Raw genomic sequence first — 23,146 nt, 5'->3', positions numbered from 1 at the left:
AGGTCATTCTTGACTGCATAGAGTCTAAGGATATCCTGGGACTAGAAACCCTATCTCAAAAAAAAAAAAAACTTTAAAAATTAAAAAGGTTTATACTACATATGCAAACAAGGGGAGAGATATATAATAAATTGTCTCATTATTTTGCTTGAATATTTTTGTCTTGCTAGTCTTTTGCTTCTATATTAGGGCTATTGATTTTGTGCTTTTATGTTCTTTTCCGTCCTTCCTCCTCTCCTCTTCTTTTTCTTCATTGTTGTGCTGGTTTGTTTGTTTATTTGCCTGTTTGTTTTCTAAAGAGTGAAAGAAGGGCATGGAGTTGGGTGGGAGGGTATGTAGAGATGATCTGGAATGAATTGGAGGAGGGGCCACTGTGATATACTGTGCAAAAACGTTTCAATAAAAAAGGAAAAATAAAAATTACAAACACTGTGTGAAGAATATATTAGGAATTCTCATAATTCAAAAATAAGACAAAAATCAAAACAGGCAAAATATATGAACAATATCAAATCAACAAGACATACACATAATGTACATATTCATTCTACATAAGAAAAGATAGTCAGCAAAAAGAACTATGTCAGTGTACATAAAAACCAAATGAAGCTGGGCAGTGGTGGCACACACCTTTAATCCCAGCACTCTGGAGGCAGAGACAGGCAGATCTCTGAGAGGTTGAGGCCAGCCTGGTCTACAAGAGCTAGGTCCAAGACAGGCTCCTAAGCTACAGAGCAAACCTGTCTCAAAAAAAATAAAATATAATAAAAAGGAAAAAGAAAAAAGTGAAATATACACACACTTAACAGATACAACAACATGATAGATAGCCATCAGTGTTGACGAAGGTATGGAGAAACTGAAGTGACTGTGCAGTGATATTTTTTTAAAATAATATGGTAGTATACTTGGGTGTAATAATCATAGGTCATAATTTATAAGTTTCAATGCATAATCAAAATGAATCTTTATTTGCAAAAAATTGACCATAAATGTTCTTTACAACTTGGTTCATGACAACCATAAAGTGTTTAGTATTCAAATGTTCAAGAAATACTGAACAGGTACACTTAATATGGAATATTTATAAAATGGAATACTTTTCAGTCATTACAGAGACCACACTGCTAATAAGTGCTGCACAATACGGGTGGACGTGAAAAACATTATTCTAAATGGAAGATGCCAAATGCTAAACACTACGTATTTTAAGATTTTATTTATCATTTAAAAAGTCTAGAAAAACAAATACATAAAATCAAAGATGTATGATTATCCAGGGTCTTGGATGGAAATGGAGTTTAACTAAAAATAGGCTTGAGAGACGTCTGTGGACTGGTGAGAATGACTAAAGCTATGGTGTCATGATGGATCCAAACACTACACTTACTGAGATTCACTAAAATGAATATTTTCAGTAGATGAACCTAACTGTATATGTTGTGCCTCATAGCCGTGGGAATAAACGGGTAAACAGTGGTAAGCAGCTCCCAAAGACAACTTTTAGGTTTCCCTGTACTGGCACCCCTTTAGAACCTGGATACGTATGTAGCTCTGCCATAGGTCTTAGCCTTTATCTTATTTATTTTAAATTGGGTCACTTACTGCAAGCAGTCACTATTTTATTTATGTATTGATAGACTTGTATATTGTCTTTATCCTCAGCTTGCAGGTAAGCCTCATGAGAGCAGTTACTTAATTTCTCTCATTGAACATTTTATTTCCACAAATCAGCGGGCCCACAAACCTTGTTTAACAGTGATTGGTCAAGAACACGATTGAATGAGTGAAAGAAGGTAGGGCAGCAGAGCCCTAATTACTAGGAAAATAGGTTCAGTGGTTACGGAAGAAGTAGAACACATTCTTCCATTTTGACGGACAAGGGGGAAAAGGGCTATAAAGGAATTGTGGTGTTTCCTCGTGATCAGGAGAGTGGAATCCCTTCCCCTGATCAGGCATCAGAGACTGCTATTCCCAGAGAGGGTAACTTGCCAGAACTGAACACAGCCAACTTCCACCTCTCATTTTCTTTAACCATCCCATTAACAAAGTTGTTTTCTCTAGGGTCTAGATCCAATTAAGAGCAAGGGCAGCAGAGGGGAGAACAGTGAGTGAAGCAATGGGAAAGACGTTTGCACACATTCCTCTGGGGGATACAGAAAGCTTTATTGGCATTCCTGCCCCTCCTCCTTGGCTGCCCCCCCCCAACCTCTGAAACTCCTTTGCAGAAGGCATTAGGACAAAGAAGCACCCAGCATTCAGCTCAGGAACAGAAAATAAATACACTGGGAATACTCCGTGGGCCCTGGCTGAATACAAAGCCGTAATTCAGGAGACAAACTGCAGCCTCAATGAGAACAGAAAGCCTGCACTGAACTGGGCACTAGGAATGGTTGGGGGGGGGGAGGTTGGGGGGGATTATAGGGTGGTTTTGGAGAGAAGAAGAGAAGAAGGGGGGGAGAGAGAATCTTCATTGCCTTGCAATCCTTCCTTTCTGCAAGGTATCCTACAGTAACTGTTTAAACACGTAGTCGATCAAAGAATACAGGCAAGAGGATATGGACAGCTGAACAGCCTTGCATAATGCGAAGAAAAAAGTCCAGCAAAACGAAAAGCAAATCCTCGTATCATTTTAGAAAACTTAAAGCAAGGATGAACTAACAGGTATAATATCACGAATAGCAAGCCCTGCCATTCTAGCCTTCCAGGAAAGGAAGGAAGATGCTGAGTTTGAAGCCAGCCTGTGCTACCTTGAGAGGTCTTGTCTTAACAAATTAAAAACAGACAAATGAACAGGAGTGAGAACATGTGATTCAAAGGGGAAAGAAGGACAGAGAGAAAAAAATAAGCAAACTCTTTTTTTGTTGGTTCAGAATGAATCAGGGAGTGTTTTCTTTCACGACCTGTGGCCCTGTGGCTTCAACTATATTGCTAAAAAGCCTTGGCTTTATTTCCAATGTCTGTGGTAGGGATAATGGGCATGTCCCCCTTTGCTTTAGAACCAGGGCCTCCTGAAGGCTAATTAGGCACCGGATGTGACATCCTTTAGAACTTTAGAGTGCTAGATAAACAGAATGCTTTTTTCAAGTGGTTGTACAATGTTGGTGCTGAATAAACATTAAATCACACACTTAAGTTTTGAGGCTGAATGTGCATGAGAGCAGTTTACAGTTCCTTGGGGGAAAGCTTTACATTTTATTCTAGCATTGCTAAGCTAGTGACAAAACCCTACTAATCTTCCCTAGACCTAGCTGCTTCAAAGGGCAATTATTCGTGGGCAAAAAAAAAAACCAACAAAAAAGCAAAAGTAAACCAAGCAAAGCAACTTCCCCCAAACCAGACAACAACAACAAACACTAAATAAATAAATAAAATAAAATCTTTGAGCACCCTTATTAATGATAACTGTATGTTTTGCATCAATGAGCTTCATAGGGTAGCTCACAGTGCAAACCACAGTGGAACAGGGATAAAAAAGTGGGTCTCAGATAATTCCAGGGCAGAAATTACAAGAAGTATTTCTAGGTTTAATGTAGCCAGGCTTAGCACAGGACTAGAGGGCAGATAGCATGGATTAAATATGTTCCTTGAACAGTAAAATCTGTAGAACCTAGTATGTCAAATGCCCTAGCAGGAGTGTTGGAAAGCCCAGCTTTTCATCCTTTTGATTGATGGAGATTTGTGTGCTGTAAATAAGGCTGGGAGCCAAGTTAATACTCTATATATTTAGAAAACTTTAGGTAGTGAGCCATTTTATAATTTCAAAAGAGGAGCATGTAGGCTCCTCTTTTTCCTCCCTTTCAGCTAGATTAAATACTGTAAATCACAGCTTTATTGATAGGAGACGAGGCATCTCCATTACTGTTGAAAATGTCATCCCCAAGAGGCCAACTTCACTAATGAAGGGAAGAAGAATAGTTTGCCAAACCAAATAAATCTTCTGCTGGGGGCTGGGGGAGAGCTGGGCATTGAGACCTGGTGGTCATTCTCAGTGTCTGAGTCAGAAAACTTCTGCCAAGTCATCAACTCAGGGAACAGAATTATCACCCCAAACTAGCATGAAAACTATTTCAAAAGAAAAGTTTTACTTTCATATTTTTGTTACTCCTACAGGTTTCTATGCCCTCTGTTTACTGATGATAAGGAGGAAAGGAGTGAAGCTATTAGCATCTCTTATTTTGGACATATATTGTCCAAAGAGAAATCAAGGTTTAGTGGAAACAGACCTTCACCGAATGGGGTCAGGAGTAGCTGCTGAACCACAGAACCATCATTTATGTTCCACGGGGTTTTATCTCCTCCTCTTTAAAATGCCTAATCTGCATATGTATACTGGGATAAGCACATCAATCCTTGTTGACCAAGAGATTTCTCAAGCAAGGTATGGCGGGAGTCTCCAGTCTTTCTGGACAGTGTCATGCAGAGGGATTTAAATGTAGGTGAGGAAACAGAGACAAAACCCATCACCTAGCAGCAACCTTCAGGCACTCAGTTGCTGGGTTCTTCCTGGAAGGTGATAAATAAACAAGTAAGTGAAGCAGAGGAGGGAATGCTCAAGCAAGGACGAAATTATGGTTTCTCCAGGTGAGTAAGATTTAAGAATGGAGAAATAAAAGACAAACCACAAGTCTTGAAGGAAAATAAAATCTTAATGCACACATAGGTAGAGATGGGTACGGGGCAACAGGAAATACTACTGACAAAAGAGAATCACAATTCCTCTGGGTGAACAAGGGGGCACATAAAATCATCTGAGCCTAGGAACTCAGGTCAACATACCACATGGCTGCTTCTAGAAGAAAGAATACTTGACAAAGACACTCTAGGACTTCTGACTGTAGAAATTGAGACTGATGTGACATAGATTGGAGGCCACTTTTCATTTATTATACAAGTAAAGAATTACCGGAAAGCTACATTTGAAAAACCAAAGTACAAATATTCCAAAACTAAAGGGCTGAACTCTTAAGCTTCATCTTCCTCACTGCTGATCACCAACACTAAGCCCAGAGCCTAGCATGTGGAAGGATTCATATGAGTAACACTGTCATGCACTGATAAAAATATAGAATAGAGTGATAACACTGGGAATAAAACAGCTCCATTGCTTAGAAACAGCTCATTAAAATTTCCAAGTATAAAGAAAAATACGAACAAAATAACAGCAGTAATAAAACTATAAGAGCCCTGCGGGGCAGCAGAGTAAGCAAAACCAAAATGTGACTACAGCCCATGACTATCTATGTCTTCTCTGTCCCACTTACTGGCTTCAACACCTTCCATTCCCTGCCTTGTAGCAGTTCAGTGTTGTCCAAAGCACAGGAAGGCTGTGTTTCATGCTGAGAGAGGGATTATGAGCCCAAGAAGCTACAGTACAAGTAGTGTAATTATTATTACTAATCTACTTGAAGTCAAGACGTGTGCCAAAGAGTTTGTAAAACGTAAGTCTCCTGGGATGGCCCTAATAGTGCACACACACCGGAAATAGGTTTATTGTGCATTCTTAGTGCCATGCCTGCCTCCCTAGACATTCTGTGCCACCATCATGTTTCCCTGAATCTTAAGACTCAACTCTTTCATTGACAATGCCCATAGTAGCACATCAACCTACAGCAATTTCTCAGTAGTTATCTGAGCCACAATTAGGAGTCTACTACTCATGTTGTTACCTAAATTTTTGTATTGTATTGCCTCCTTAAGGGCCTAGAACAGAATGGGTCAGGATGGGAGAGGAGGAAATGTAAATGTATACATGTATATACATATATAAGTAAATTAAAAAGTAAAGATATAGAGACAAAACTTTGAAATGACTCATGCAAGTAAAGAGTCCTAACATTTACACTTAAAATTACCAATGTTAGTCCTTTATATAATAACCACAGGTTAATATTTAGCACAGGTCTAGGCACGCATGTCCATGTTAAATTCTTTCTCTGGGAGATTTTTTTTCTAAACACATATTGTCCTCTATCAGAAAAATCATTTGATGATTCCTTATAATTCAGAGATTTTGCTTGACCCAAAATTCTGGGTTACACCTCAATGGGCTACTAAACCTTGATATTTAATGGCGTTTTACGCTAAATTCTTCCAGTTAAATTTATCTTACTGTCTGTATCTATTTTAATTTTATAGACCTATCTGTAGGTGTTCCATATCTTACCCATGGGTGGATTTTCATTTGTGATTTATCATTTATGGGGAGCATGTCCTGTCTATCTCCCTGGCACCCCTCTTCTTCATACCTGTGACTTTAAATGAAGGCATCATTGTCTAACCTAGAAAGGTCTGCAAACTTTTGGACTCTAATTATTTTGACACCCCACCCTCGTGTTTTAGGTGGGGTATCCTAGGCTTGCCTTGAACTCGCGATGCAGCACAAAGAAAACCTTAAATTTCTGCCTCTGTCCAGGATGCTGGGCACACTAGGCAAACATACTACCAAATGAGTTACACCCCAACTCTGGATATTAAGATTTTATGAATGAAGACGTTTAAATTTGAGGAAGAAAATCCCGAATTACAAAATGTTTATGTTCTTTTAATTATAACAGAGACTGTATTGATACAATATGGGAAATAGCAAAGTCATGTTTGAGATATGCCATGTCTACATATAGCATCTAGGGTACATAAGGAACTTCTGCAATAATCCCCGAGCGCTACAGGAGTCCATGGCTGAGGAAATACAACTCTACTGTTACAGAACTAATTCTGATTTATTTAAAACTCTGTTAGTTAGTAATTATACCCCTATCACTGTCCTTTAATATGTCCCAGTTTCATTTTTGTGTTTACAGTTTTGCCATCTGGGAATACTCAGTACTTTCTACACAGGTGACAGACTTGTGAATGGGGGTATTTGTGCTTTCCTGAAATCTTGATATCAGATCCTTCCCTAAATTGCTTCTCTGCAAGTCTCTACATTTTCATTCTTCTTTTAAACCTATTGCTTTTGTTTGACGTTTCTGAGGTTTTTCCTGAAACTGTTTTCTGAATTTCACTTTATATACTTTAAAGTTCCCTGGTTCCATAATGTCCTGCAAGCATGCCTCTTTCTTCATAAATACTGTAAGTGACAAAGCAGTCAGCTGAGAGCCTGTAAGACCAACACGAAGAGCCTGCTTTCATACTCTGATACTTCCTGTTTATGAATTTTAGCAGATGCACTTTTGGATAAATTAAAGTCTTCTTGCAGAATGATATAAAATAAGAGAATGTGAAATTAAATTAAAAAAGGAGAAATTCTGGTTTTCATGAAAGTGTTGAGTTCAAAACTAGGTAGCTACATGATTAACCTAGATATACTGGTACATGTTGTTGGTGTGTTGATCTCATATATAGGGGTAGAGGTGCTGTAAGAGAAATGTCAGGAATTCAAGTTCATTTATTATTATTATTATTTATTTTTATTATTATTATTATTATTATTATTATTATTATTATTATTATTATTCCTGGAAAGGGAACTTGATATGAAGGTAAAAACTGACACAGTAAAGTTCTGCTCAGCTTAGGACCAGCAAGTTTCACAAGAAGTGGTCTGGGATCTTTGCCATACCTTGCTCCACTCTCCTGGAAACTGTCTTTGACAATAGTGGAGGACTTAATACAAGGAGAAACTATATAAGATATCTAGGTGATGGCTGTGTCCCTACAGAGCCAGGGATGTAAAGGTTCAAGGTCTAGATCCCTAAGGTCTCTGAGAAGAGAAAGCCAAAAACAAAAACAAAAGTATGGCTTGGGAAGTGGCTTCATGTTGTACTCTGTCAGGGAATAGCAGTCTAAAACTCATGTTGACCAGGCTATTGACACATCATTGTAAGAAGAGAAAAGTCGAATGATGAAATATCACCATGAACATAAGGCATCCCATTCTCATAATTTTCAAATGAGGTGGCAGACAATTTCCAGGAGAGGTGTTACATACAATCAGGTGTCAAACTACATGGTGAAGTTGAACAAAATTATCCTCACCCAAGTGAAAGGAATAGAGGCTGTTAGAAGATGGATATAGTCAAGATTTACTCGCTTAACCTTAACTATTTCTGTGAAAGACTCTGAACTATAAAAGTAACTTTGCGATTGCATGTGTCTTAATATTGCTCTCTGAAAAACGATGAGATGTCTAAATAGGACTTCAGTTTTAATGAAATGTCAGTATCTTTTGAAAGGTTTGCAAATTCTGCTGAAGGAGGAAAACAATAAGAACACAAATATCAAAACTCACCGAACATTGGCATAGAACACACTGTTGTATAAAATACTTCATAACCAAAATTATAATGTAATGCTAGCAAAACTTAAGATGAAATACGTACAGATAGACCAGAGTGGAAAGTGTAAACATGGTCGATTATAGAATACATATGTCAGAGAAGCCCTGGAAAATTGCTGATTTCAACTGTGTTCTTTATAATAGGTTTCTGTTCTTTGGAATTCTATTGGTGGTCACCTGGCCTCTGCTTTCAATATACAAATAAAAAAAATGTATCTGCTCAAGGAAATCCATTTTATTTGGTAGAAAGAAACTTAGAATTAATAAAGATAACCAAGACATACAAGAGTAGGATTATAGATCCACTTCATTTGTCCATATAATGTCCTTGAATGTGAGAAAAAATCATTGTTTCACTTATGTTTTCTAAAATAAGAAACAGAAGCCGGGAATGACTAAGTGATTGCCCCACACATACAAAGTCAGTAGCTGGCAGCATGGTGCATGGGGCTGGGTCTTATGGCTTCACCACCCTGCAGTTTCCATTATTCCATTTCTCTGTTCATCCTTTAAGTTATTCACCAGATTTGCTTATTCAACTACACCATGTTCTATTTAATTAAAGTACCATAAATGCATTTCTTTCTGTCTTAAATGTTTATTTTCTGGATGAAACTCAGTAAAATCACATACATAGGGTACCCTTCTTCCACACAGAGCCACAGTTTTCCTCCTGTAAATTTTATCCACGTTTATGTAAAACTCTGTGAACTAACACCTCGTGGCCATCTTCTTTCTAGGTCATACACAGCATCAAATGTGTCCTTGCACTGTTGTTATCCAAACGCTGGACAAGGTCAAAGACAGCCTAGAATAATTTCCTTTAGCTCCATCAGTATTTCTCTGTTCAACACTGCAAAGAATTTACCTCATTCTGAATCCATACCCTATTCTTGAATCTATAAAAAGAATTTTGTCAAAATCTAGATCCTCAAGGTGAGTGGCATTTCCCTGACCCACCAGTTTGAAGCATTATTTTTTTTTTCATTTTAACGAAACCTATTCTCTGTGTTGCAGTATGCCCCAGGGATCATGCTGGCTTCTAACAGTCACTGCTCCCTTTCAAACTGGTGTAAAGTTACTTGCTCCATGTTTTTCTTCGGTTCATTTACCATTTAATGTGTATTTCCCTTTCATCTATAACTAGGATCATATCAGGTGCCTATTATATATTCGGAAACTGCCTTTGTTTTCTACAAGTTTTCATGCCAACCACTTCTACAATGAAACATTTTTTTTAAAAAAAATTGTCGTGTCTTAAGCATAATGCAGACAGATCTCACTGCTTAACCTTCTGATATAGTTTTAATAATTTTATTTGCCTAGAACTTTAAAATTAAAAGGATATGATAGCATTATCTTTGTATTTTACCTGTGAAAATAAAGCCATTTACTTAAAATTCTTGCCTTTCAGTGGGTAGTTTCTCACTCCCCCTTGCTTAATCTGAATTAAAGAAAAAATTAATTTAATCTACAATTGAGATTCAACTACAAAGAACTGAAACTATACCAAACAAAATACAATTACTTTTCCATCAGGTAAGGTGGCACTATTATCTGTCCTGTTAGAGCAAACGACAAAACTTTGAGGTCCTATTTTAGTCTTTGTGAACATACAATAACTCAGATTGAATAGAAACAAGAGATGTTACTTCTTTTAGAAAATAGATTTAGCACTTTGTTTAATAAATGTATAAAATGAAACGTTTATCAAAACAAATTAAGACACTTCATATGTGATGCTTATATTCTGTTCCCATCCTTGAGAATCTAAAAATTTTGGTTTTCTTTGGTAAAATTCTCCATTACTAATATATCAGATGAATTAAGTACCTATTAAAATGGGCTGTGACCCAAGTTCATGTCTTTGATATGGAAATTTTATACTTTTGCATTTATATATAATTATAAATATTTGTAGACATAAAATAAAATTAGTATCTGCATTTGAACACATCCATACAATATATTATGCATATTCATGACACAAATTGTTTACCCCTCATAGCAGATTCTGTAAAAATATATAGTGTTATTTTTAGAAGAGCTAGGTTTTTATATATGTTTTCCTTTTATGCAAGAATTGAGGCACATATAATTTTCATATTTCATTTATAAAGACATTTATAAGGTAACTTTGGAGTTGCTTTTTCTTTTGTTTTTATTTTGAACAAATTATCATTCTGCTTACAACAGCAAACATTTCTTCTTTTGATGAACTCAACTACTTTCAGCCATATTTCTCTGGATCATCAGATCAAGATCGTTTTTTAAGAAGACAGTAAGAATCATACTCACTTTGAATTTTTTAGTAAAAGAAGCTACTAATACTTCTAAAGTTAATATAGTTGATGACTTTCTTATAACCAAAACTTACATTCTTTTGTTGTTTATCTAATCTATCATTACATGTCAAACAGTCCATTGTAGCTGTTATAACTATTTCTCCAGATTATTCAACAAAGTTAGATAGAACAGAGGTCAGACAGAGTACCAACAAGACTAGCCCCATCTGCTAAATTAATGACTTGAGTGCATCACATTCTGATCTGAAAATACGCTTATACAAATGCGTAAGTCTATGCATAAGGTTACAAAAAAAATTATGTTATGTCAGGACAAATACCAGGCGCAGACTGGAACTATTCAAAACTAAAATTTCACAAAATGAATGGTCTGGGATATGGGGGTGAGGTTCGTCTAAAGGCACACTAAAAGAAGTCAGGAGATCAAGTATTTTTCCTAACCAATATTTTCACAGGTAGATACTTGCTATGCTCAGCGATACTTAGTGTTGGGGTACATCCTGGCCATGCTCATCTTCTCTACCTTATAGTGGATAGGGGCAAGCAGGGGGGGGGCATAAGTAATGCACAACTTTAGAATAGGTATATTTAACTGTAGACAATACACAGATAATTAACATGGAAATGCATACTCATGTATTACAATGGAATGAATAGTAACATGGCATTGTATAAAGTGCTGTGCCAAGTTTTTCCTAAGTTTTAAGCTTCTCCTCTAATCTCCTATAAATAATGTCCGTCTCCATCATGGAAAAACACACAGGGGGGAATTTGAGAGTATTGCAATGTTTACTATACACTTTGCTTTCTGTTTCTCCAGGAAGGAGTGACAAGCTCTAAAATGCAAAAGTCGGGTTGTCACCATCATGCAAGAGGAATTTATACTTTACAAATGCAAGTGGCAGTTCCCTTTTCTTATTCTCCAAGAAGCAACAACAACAACCAAAGTAGAAATGAAAGGACACCTGTTGCACAGCATCATGTAACCTTAAGTTTACCCCAATTCCTGATCTAGACCCTATGTATCCACAGCCCCCACTAGGGGGAGAAATCTCAGCAACACACCTCATGAGCATACAGTGAGTCTTGGGCACACAAAGTTCTTCATCTATCAGAGAAAAGAGCATCATGTTGGGCCTGCTGAAACCTCAGTATCCCCACAAACTATGCACATATGTTCCCTTTTCCCCCCTCCTTCCCTCCTTCCCTCTATCCCCACGCCCCCCTCCTCTCTTTCTCAGAAATCTATGCTTGGAAAGTAGCTGCTATTAGAAACATTGAAAGTACTTCTAGCAAAAGCCATATATTCACCCCCCACCAGCAATCAGAGAATAATTGATATGTGGTTTTTTCCTGCTATGCCTTCTGCAGTTGCAGACCCATAATTAATCTAATAGTGTTTGACTTCCTACCAAAATATCTTCCTTCAGTCCTGCCTTCCCCTAATTTGTTTCTCCTTTTCTAAATCAAATTCTAGTCTGCTTGATATATAGTGTCACCATCCTTCTCTATTCAGCTTGCTGGGCAAATTTTCATTTGAGCACCAACAGATCCTAAGCTAAACTCTGAGATTAAATGGTAAAGCAGATTAGATGTCTGTCCTAGAGGCACGGAAGAAATAAACAGAATGTTTTCCCAGAGTATACCAAATGCTAAGCACAACGTATGGAGAGAGGCTATCAGTGAAAATAAATAGGACACTTAGCCCACCTCAAGAATTAGAGAGGATTTTCTGAACAAGACAGCAATATAACTGAGCTCTGAGCCTGGAGGAAGGTGGGGAAGGGGGTGATCTAGTACAGAAGCATTGTGGGAGAGTAGGAGTAGAAGGCAAAGGAAGTGGCTCTGAGAAGAAAGCATTGTAAATGAGTCTAGGAAGCAACACTGCCTGTGTACAACGTGACTATGAAAAGTCCTGAATTGCTGTAAGCAATTGGTGTAGGAATCTGGTCATAGAGGGTTATTCAAGCTAAGGATTTATAGATGAAGAAGAACCTGTGTAGAATCTGTTGATATTTGTACACTAATATTGGAAAACAACAGACTTTTTACAACTTGAGCAAGCTACCTGTCTTGCTAATGGACCTGGGTTCCAAGTCATCCATTCTTGCGGCCTCCATTTATTTATGTTCCAAGATCTCTGTTTCTTCTCTAATATCTATCATTTATGACTGAGTCTTCATAGGCTTAGATGGAAGATTCCTTGTGACCCTGGAACGTCTCCCTCTGTGATTCACTGGAGGGGGTATTCTATCATTTACCCCATTATAATTTCCCCTTCTATTGGCTAACATGTTGGCTTTTCCTGATTTCACTTTGGGCCTCCTACTGAAGCTTCAAGAAATTCCACTGTGCAGGCCACACAAAACCAAAGCAAAAAGCTAAAGACTCCTTCTCTATAAAGTGCATTTTCAGGAGTTAAGAAGATTCTGTACCCAGTTCTTCCTGGGCCACAAACTACCATAGTCATTGCTAGCCTAAAGAAAATTTTATATGGTTCTAAAAATAGAAATTTGAGATTACGGTTTAAAGTTTAAAGAAAGACAACAACATTGGCTTAGAAAGTTAGAAATGGGTCATTTTATGGGAAACAAATCCTTGCCTGTCCTTGACTGGATAGCCTTCCAGACCTCATGTATTTATTTGCAGGGATGAGGTAGAGGAGAGAAAGAGAGAAAGGAAGGAGGGAGAAAAGAAATGGAAAAAGGAAGAGAGAAGAAAATTTCACAGAGAGGGAAAGCCTGATGAAATGATGCATCTTGAGTTTCAATTAAAAAAAAAAGAAAAGTGTTTCTCATCATTTGTATGAGAATCAACTACAGGAGTTTATGCTTTCTGAGCAGTCAACTAAATTTCTCTTCAGTTGCAATCCTTTAGAATGACAGAGAACGGCCTAATCTCCAAGGCTTTTCCTGTTCTAAATTTTGGTGCCTCTCTCCAGCAGTAATTAACAAAGCCTGAAGTAAAGGGTTTTACTTTGCAAAGGTTAATCACACATTAACTGGGGATCTTGTTTTGATTGTAGGTAACTACAAAATGTGTTAACTCACCCTGTGGTCCAAGCAAGTGATACAATGTGATTCTTGTGACATTAAAGGACTTAATAAAAATGGCTGAGAACAAGTGAGCATCATGGATCATAAAAATAGAAATAAAAGCCATTTTATTAAATTTTCTAATTTTCTAAAAGTTATTTTCTATTTTAAGTATGACAATAATCTTTAAGAGCTTGTGTCTTATACCATTTTATAGTTGATGAAACACTTCAATGCTCGCTATTTCATTTGGGGGTTGGAATAGTTTGTTGTGTGCCTGAGAGGGGTCGGTTATTCACATCAAATAAATGAGGCTATTTCTGGATGGTGAACCCGACTCTACTGACTTCATATTAAGCCACCTAACCTTACCACATACTTCATGAAATCACAAAAAGTCTTTATCTATGGCATAAGGAGCTGTCTATTAATTTAAAATAAGACTGATCAGAATGTAAAAGAAAGGTGAATTCTACAAATACAGTTGCTTTGTGAACCATATGTTTGTGTTCATGGAAACATGAATATGAAGCATTAAGACTATTTGAGTAGATTCTAACTAAGAAGGTTTTCTTGACTATTCTCCTTCAATCCCCTTGAAGACAACATTAAAAACAACACTAAAACTCTGGTAAAAATAGCCACGCTTAAATCCTGCTAGACTAAATCATAAAGTGAGCATTGGGCAATGGTTAGAAAAAAATTGGGCTTTGACACAATTTTGACAGATATTATGTAAATTGAGTCTCTAATAAAGTCACCCCACTTTTTAGTTTTAATTTTTGAAGTGATGAAATCATATAATAAACAGATGGAACTAAAACAATCTCCTCTACCCAATCGAATTGGAATCTTTTTGTCTGATACCATATTTCTTAAGCCATGCAAGACTAAAATTTTACTGCATGTCTATAAAATGCTGCCTTGAATGTGGTTTGTGGAAGTGATTTTTTTTCCACACACTTATTTGGTGACCCTCCATTCTGGATACATAGCTGAACCATTAAAAGCAAGAAGAAAGAAGTTAAGGATAGGCCCTTCCCCAAATCAATCCAATAAGGGTTTATGAGTGTGCCTTAACTTACCTGAGGATTGGATGGGGGTGGGGTGCAAGGATGTGCAGAGGGAATGGGAGGAGGGGAGGGAGTGGAAACTTGGATTGGTATTTTTTAAAAATCTAAGGAATTATAAAAAAGTTTAGGAGTATCAAGAATCTTCAGCTTCAGGGCTGGAGAGATGGCTCAGCAGTTAAGAACACAGGCTTATCTTCCAGAGGACTTAAGTTCAATTTCCAGCACCCACATAGCAGCCCACAGCTGTCTGTAACTCAGTTCCTGGGTACCTGATACCTTTATGCAGGTAAAACACCAATGCACTTAAATTAAACGAGGAGGAGGAAGAAGAAGAGGAATGAGGAGAAGGAGGATGTGGGGAAGGAGGAGGCTAAAGATAAGGATAAGGAAGAGAAAGCAGAAAAGGTGGAGGAAGAGAAGAAGAAGGAGAAGGTGGTAGAGCTTCCATTTTAAAATGCATGGCTGTAAGAACTCAAATCAGGAAGTTTTCAACTTGAAAGTGCTTAGGAACCTCTTGGGGATCTTATTAAAAATGTGGATTCTCATAACCAATTTGGAATCAGTTCAGTTTCTTGTTTGTAATAAGTGACTATGGTATTTCTGGTGCCCACCTGTGGACCACACTGATGTGAAAATTTCGCACTGCTTCTGAAACTGCAGCCCAGATCTTTAGCTTCACTGTCACCTAAGCACTGGTAAAAATGCAGCTCTTTAGTCAGACTAGGATACAGGCCAAGGGAATCAGGCTTTCTGGAGGCGAGGCCTTCAGGCAAAGTTATTATCCTTTCAAATCAACCTTCCTAATGTGGAGACACTTTAATATATAGTTCCTTGTGTTGTGGTGACCCACCCCAGTCAGACAATTATTTTTATTCCTACTCCATAACTGTAATTGTGCTAATATTATGAATCATAATATAAATGTCTGTGTTTTCTGATGGTCTTAGGTGACCCCTGTGAAAGGGTCATTCGGCACCTTCCACACACACCTCAAAAAGAGGTCATGATCTACTGGTTGAGAACCGTTCTCTCAAGTGCTCAAGTTTAAGAAACCTGGTCCTCGTACACCTGTTTCCTACAGACTAAATATCTGGCAGCAGGTAGTGAGTTGGACCGGAGTGTGTCTTCATTCATGTGCAGCACTTTACAGTTTAACGACGTTCCTTCTTTACCTATCGTGAGCTTCTTAACCCTGGACAGTAACTAAAATAGACAGCTTCAGCATTTTCAAACTGAAATTGCAGCTCAAAATAATTCAGGGATTTTGCTCAAAGTCATAGCCTACAAGGAGAGATCCAAATTTAGAACCTAGATCTTATGAGTCTTGGGAACTCACAGGCAACACGCTCAGAAAACAGGGCCATCCACTGAAACCCACAAGCAATAGCTTGGAGGAATGGTATCTCTATGGCTCAGGTGATGACAAGGAGGGGACCAGCACATTCAGACAACTTCCTTTCTATCAGGTGAGTCACAGCTGTTTGTACTTGAAGCTAGCAGGGACCACAACAAAGTACTCTAATCCTTTTTGGCCTGAGTTTGCTGTTATGCAGGATCAGCTTTGGGAAACACAAATGCTGAACCCTTACCAATTGACTCAGGCCATGAATCACCACAGTTGTACATTTCATTTGAAGTTAAAATTATATAAACCAGAAAAATCGCTTTCACTTTACAGTGCATGTGTGTTTATATATACTTATGTGCCCGACACTCATAGAAGCACAAAAATTCACAGTTTGTAGTTGTCTCATGAGCTTTCCCTGTTCTGTTCCTTGGGCCATAATGACAACAAACAGTGTAATTCACAGGTGCATAATCATTCTTTAGTAAAATGTATATAAAATTCCATAAACCAAATGAAATACAGCATGTTGAACTCCATTCTTTACAACATATATTTAATGATGGGTTTTATGAGCAATGGATGCTCCTTAAAGTATTAGTGATAGCCAATAAATTTTGATTACCTTAAGTGACTTAGCTACAGAGAAAGGAAAACTCATAATTGTCACAGACTCTCACTGTAGACCCACAAAGTTTGTTTTCAAATAGAGAATTATAAGTAGTAAAAAAAAAATCATGTATTGTGCCAGGAGTTTGTTTGAGTGTTGACACTTTCTTAGTGAATGTAGGCGTTCCAGATGCCTTATGGAAGAGGAGTTATGTTTTTGCTTCAGTTTGAGCAAGGTTTATTACATCTCATTGCCAAATAATCCCATCCTTTATTGGTGTTTTTCCCCCTCCTCTTAGCACAAAAACAAACAGAGAAATAAATACCTAAAATTTAGGAAAACAAGAACCAAGGACCATTCATGTTGCCATTTAGTTTCCTTCAAAAGCTCATATTCTTATTAGATATGTTTTCACTTAAATGGGGGAAATATTATCATCATAAAAATAGTGTAATATCCCTCAAACAACAAAGAGGAATGATGATGTGGCAGAGTCTTCTGTTTTGTGTTGACTTCATTGATTAATAAAGAAACTGTCTTGGCCCTTTAATAGGACAGAAAATTAGGTAGGTGGAGTAGACTTAACAGAGTGCTGGGAGGAAGAAGGCAGTGAGACACACACCATAGCTTTCCTCTCCAAGATGGAAACAGGTTAAGATCCTTCCAGTTAAGCCACCAAATCGTGGTGCTACACAGATTACTAAATATGGGTTAATCAAGATGTGAGAGTTAGACAGTAAGAGGCTAGAGCTAATGGGCCAGTCAGTGTTTAAAAGAATACAGTTTCCTTGTAATTATTTCGGGGCATAAGCTAGCCGGGAGCAGGAAACTCAGCCCACCGCTCCCTACTACAGAATGGATTTATAATTACCAGTTCAATATCTAAATTTTAGATTAATTACAATCAATTGCTGTGTAGACCCTACATTTTACCATATACATGATTATATTTTATATTCATATGTGTTTGCATGTGAATATGAACAAAGAAACTTCATGAGCAGCTGCACAGTAATAAGAATGTTTTCTGCAACATCTGTCGTTGTTGGAGATCTAGCACCCTATCAATATCTTTCCAGCCATATGCTGTTAATACTGATAAGATTTTTAATGATGTCGCTAAAATTTCACAATTTGAAAGCTTTTGTGGAGTTCATCCTATTTCCAATTGTCTGTGATTTATCAAGAGATGTACATGTGTTCCAATCCATCCAGATTAAACAACAGTAGATGTCTGTGCTCAGGGTAAAAGGTAAGAAAGACAAGAGCTAGAAAATCTTCTAACAACTGATGAAACCCCATCTTTAAACTGGTAGCAATGGAAGAGTTGTTTTTTTTTTTTTTTCGTCTTTTTTGTTGTTGTTGTTGTTTTGTTTTTCGAGACAGGGTTTCTCTGTAGCTTTGGAGCCTGTCCTGACACTAGCTCTTGTAGACCAGGCTGGCCTTGAACTCACAGAGATCCGCCTGCCTCTGCCTCCCGAGTGCTGGGATTAAAGGCCTGTGCCACCACCGCCCGGCAAAGAGTTGGGTTTTGTTAACTAAAAGACAAACAATAAACAAAAAACACTTGAGTCTGCATCATGAGTAAAATTCCCGAGATACGTGTATGTCACATGCTTTCCTCTGCCACGCAGTCTAAAAGCCCTTCAGATCCACTCTATCTAGATGGGAACTCCAGGCACTGCATTGTTGCTGCACTACAGATCTGTGGACCACACTTTGGTTGCTTGACTTTGGAATGGAAGTGATGTTGTGCTTCTCATCAGGTACTCATAAAAGTTTTAATGAAGATCTGAATTCTCCTCCAAGAAACAACCAGGTTAGGTGTGTGTGTGTTTCGGGCTTTTATATCCTTCAAGTTTGCTCATAATTCTACTGTTTTCAAAGAGATAGAAATTACAGAGTAGGACTGCAAGCTTACTACTTCTCTAACACCATGCACTGTTGTACCAAAGGTTACATTGTCTGAAAATAATTGTCAGTTCCTAGATTCCTACAGAAACTCTTGTTTTAAGCAAACAAGAAGGTGAGTGTTTCTGAGGCACACCAGTCAAGCTCTGATGATGGACATCAGAACTACAAGCCTCCTTTGTCTCCTACTGCCATTTCAGATTATTCAGGGCCACACACTCACTAACAGAGGATGTTTCTCGTCTTGCCATTTCACTTTCTCAGTGCCAAACACTGTGCCAATCTACTGGGACTGCCAATGAACCCAGTTCTCCTTCCTCTCCTCCCCTGGAGGCTCACACTCCCAGCAAAATGTCACAAAGAGAGTGGAAGCATGCCTTTCCCAGGCTAGACTTGCAAACAGAAAGTTACAGCCTATTCTTCACCAGGACACTGACCCACAAAGCAGACAGGATTCAGTTAAAGAGATTGAGAAGAAGGTCAGCTAAGAAAACAAAGGTAACTCTCTCCATAGTGACTACTGATAGAAGCTCCACCAACTTCAAAAATAAAGCCTTGTCTGAATCAAAGAACAGTTAAAAAAAAAAAAAAAACAACAGAGGGCATGTTAGGTGAGGTCTGAAGAAGCAAAAGGAGTCCCATAGGTGCCCTATTTGCATGCAGTTGGTCTGTTTTCCCTTTCCCTGGGAATAACCCTTGCTGCATTTGTTACCTTTTCTCACAACCTCCATTTCCACACTGATATCTGATAAACTGTGGTAACTTAAAGACAAAACTCCATTTCTTTTGAGTCGTTGTCATGCAGAAGCACATACACAGCATATACAGTTATTTAGGTAAAGAGAGCGCATCTCCTACGTGTAGACTTCTATGCTTACATTACATGAAAGAGCCAGAATCCATTTATTCTTCTGATTAACATGTACATGCGTCTCTGACTCTTAGATACATATACCTTAAAATGCAGGTATTGACTTACAAAGATATTGCAAACTTTTCAATCATTTAAATCAAAAGTTTAGATACATTTAGAGTAAACATAGGTCTCACCTTTAATCCTGTAATCTGGAAAAAAATCACTTCTAAAATATGCATAAACACAACAGTTTTGCTGCCAGTAAAGGGTTAATGATGTTAGGGAATACGATTGCCAGCAGCTGAGACGGCATGCTTGTGTGTTTGCAAAAATATTTTCTGCATTATGTCCAAATCCCTTAGCAAACAGATAAATTACTCCATAAATCGTCTTACTCCGTGTGGATAAATCACACATACAGGTTTACAAAGCTGGAGAACTACGAGGGGAAGTCTCTGGCTGGGGAGGGGGATTTGCGATTCATAATCACCCTCAGCTCCGAACGTAAAAAAAGAAAGACCCACATAAGATCGTGTGCTTACGTTTTACCATCTGGAATAACATATGTACACACAACACACATGTAGCACACACCTCCATACCACACCACACACACTTTCATCTCTAACAAGGCTAGAGATCCCAGAGCAGGACATTCTGTGCCAGCCAACCAAATTTATTTCTGGGAAAAGAACAGAAAACTTTGCTGCTGTCGGCAGCTCTGCCAGGGAACTGCTCCCTGATGCCCCGGGCTTTATGCACTATCAGCCCCTTTCACACAGATTAGAGGTTGATTTCCTATGGCATACTGTTTTTTATGGCCACGACCAGCAATATTACCTACATAGACAGACCAACACTGGCTCATTAGATTTGGAGGAAATGAGTTTTTAAAAGATCTCCAAGGAAAATAATTTCTTCTTTTTTCCCCCTTTCTTTTATTATCTGCCAGAGAGTCAAGTAAAGCTGGGGAGGGGGAAGGGAGAAGAGAAATATAGGAAAGACACTGTGGCCGTGAAGGTAATAGAGTAATGACGAAGTAACATCCAAATCTCTCTACCTTAGAAGGGTCAAACTCTCAAGGACTTGGGATGCTTTTTTCAAATTTCCATCCCAAATTATGTTGCAGAGCTTGGCAGCCCTGCATAGGAATAAGACTTTGAAGTTAATAGTTAATTTGTGGTATCTATGTAATGCCAGGTTAATGCCTTCTTCACCTCTGTGTTTAAGTTTTCTATTCTTAAGGGCCTGCCTTTAAGCTAGATTCCTCATTCCCCTTTTCTTCATTCTTGTGTTGATTTCTATCCACATTCCCAAAAAGCCTCAGTAATCATCCAAAGTTGTAAGATTGATTTATTGCCGACGATGTCAATTCAGAGATCTTTACAGAAAGTCTTCTATCAGAACTACTGCTAGAGCAGACTGGGAGCCTTGCTGAGCAACAGCACACACACACACACACACACACACACACACACACACACGAACAAGGAGAATGCAGCCTTGTGTACCACTCTTTGAGAGCCATAACTCAACTACTCTTGTTCCTGAATCGAGGAACCTCAACAAAACTCTAAGAGCAAAGCGCAAGCAATTACCACAGCATGAATACAGCCCATTGCCACTAATGCCAGAGATGAAGTTCAGCTTTCTTGACTAGAGAAAACGACGTTCAAAGAAGTGAAAAACATTCCACCGGCACCATTCCTTCTTGACAGGGATCAGATTCCCTTGAATTTTGTTCCCAGCTAAGTCTTCAAGTCAATACAAGGGACACACACACACACACACACACACACACACACACATCCCACAAGCCTGCAAAACCCCAGAGCTGTTGGAGTTCAAGATCACACACATACACACACACACACACACACACACACACACACACACACACACACACACACTGACAGAGAAGCAGCAGAAAAGTTGCCCGCAAGCCCTACCTGAGGATGGCTGTGTCCCCCTGCCTCACGGTGATGTTGTCCGTGCCTCGGTTAAAATCCACGCTGCGAACGGGCAGTCCTGTGGGAAGAAGGCAGAGCAGTCTCAGTAGGACCAGCGGCAACTGTTTCCGATCGGGCTGAACTCTCCCGACCATGGTGGCCTCGGCGAGTTGGTCCGCGGTGGACTCCGTGTGCGCGCTGCTGGCCACGGAAAGGGGCTCTAGCGCGCGGGGCTAGCAGCCACTGCCAAGGCAGCTCGGGCGGGTCCAGCGCGCACTCCCTTCCACTTTGCCTCGCTCTTTCCCTCGCTCAGTCTCTTTCCCCTTTGAGACTTAACAAAGCCCTCATCAAATCCAAGCAGGGTGGGTGGGGGAGAAAGTGGAAGAACAAATTTTCCGAAGGAAGAGTGCAAATATAAAACGCTTAATGATGAGGAGGCGACTGTCAACGGCAGGGGTGCTTCCTTGGACTCTCTGTGGCTGGCTGCTTCTCTGCCAGCGTCTGGGCTGAGCTCCTTCACTCTGTAACCCACTTTCCCAGGCAGCAGGAGAGCTTGCCAGGGAGAGTAAAGAAACAGCCTCTCGCAGCAGCAGCAGCAGCAGCAGCAACCCAGGAGCTCTCTCCCCCTCCTCCCTTTCCTGTTTCTCCCTCCAGTCCCTGGCGTGTTCTCTCTCCACTCAGCACCTCCCCCCTACCCTGCTGGTTTTCAACAGCCCCGCCGCGTCATCCCCCTCCTCCCTTCCCTCAGCGTGGCCCCTCGCTTTGCACAACTGCCCCCTTCAACAGCAGCCAGCCTCAATGAAAGCCTGATGCGCCTTTGGGTTGTCAGGACAACAGCTCCATCTGAGGCCTGGCTGATTTCCTTAAGAAGAGGGGATGGGGCACAGAGGTACTGTTCAAGACAGGGGCTAAGGAGGTGGACTCAAGCTAGAAAAAGACAAGAGAAAGAGTATAGGGAAGAAGGGGGGGGGGCGTGGCAGAGAGAGATACAAACCTTGACAAATGGAGCTACATATACATGGTTGGAAGGCATGCTGTGGAAGGGACCAGCAAGATGAGAAACAGAGAAGAAACTCCCAGACTGAAAACCAAAGTTAATTTCACTCTCCTGGCAAATGGCTTTCCATATTTCCATAGTATTCACCCTTTCTCCTCTCCTGAAGAATTTAAAAGGTTTATTTTCTCTTCCCCACTTCATCCCCCTCCCCCTCGTGGAGCCCCCTTATGAAAGATGGACTCGAGACAATGCTGGTATTGAGTGGTCTAGGGTGTGAATGCTTGGCTTGTCTTTTCTAAGTGCCAGCCTCAGCAGCTGATCCTTGATCCCCAAATAAACCTCACTCTCCAGGAAAGCCACAGGCAGACACATGAGTGATGGGTTGTGCCACCGTCGCTCAAATGGTACATTGCCGTTAATGCACCAGTTTCTAAAGCCACTCACTTCTCAAAATGTTCTTAGACAAGGAAGTAGATCAGAAAGTTTGCCGTTTACAATGGATCCAAGTCTACAGACAGCACTCCGGAGACAGCTCTAAACAGGTGCAAACTCTCATCATTTGTCAACTTCTGCACAATGACCCTACCAAGTGGTGAGGTCCCAAACACCTTTGTCACTTGGGTGGGGGTTTCAAACACTAGAGATCTCCCTCAGCCCTGATGTGAACATGAAAGAAGAGATTAGGTGAGCCAAAGACTTTTTGAATAATCTCAATCTCTCTCTCTCTCTCTCTCTCTCTCTCTCTCTCTCTCTCTCTCTCTCTCTCTCTCTCTCTCTCTCTCC

General features: G+C 39.4%; 1 protein-coding gene across 1 annotated transcript in view; it reads right to left on the bottom strand.

Moving 5' to 3' along the window:
• Positions 1 to 21,951, bottom strand: part of Lsamp (limbic system associated membrane protein) — a 622,510-nt gene extending 600,559 nt beyond the window's left edge. Inside the window, exon 1 of the mRNA XM_050149096.1 lies at positions 21,367 to 21,951. Within this exon, the coding sequence (XP_050005053.1) occupies positions 21,367 to 21,521 (155 nt within the window). The 5' untranslated portion in view covers positions 21,522 to 21,951. The remainder of the gene's footprint in view (positions 1 to 21,366) is intronic.
• Between the last annotated feature and the right edge of the window lie 1,195 nt (positions 21,952 to 23,146).

The sequence above is a fragment of the Alexandromys fortis genome, unplaced genomic scaffold, assembly GCF_014885135.2.
Source record: "Alexandromys fortis isolate MF-2015 unplaced genomic scaffold, M_Fortis_MF-2015_v1.1 scaffold_4, whole genome shotgun sequence".
Lineage (NCBI taxonomy): Eukaryota > Metazoa > Chordata > Mammalia > Rodentia > Cricetidae > Alexandromys > Alexandromys fortis.
The sequence above is the reverse complement of the archived record's forward strand: the minus strand, read 5'-3'. Positions and strand labels throughout refer to the sequence as shown.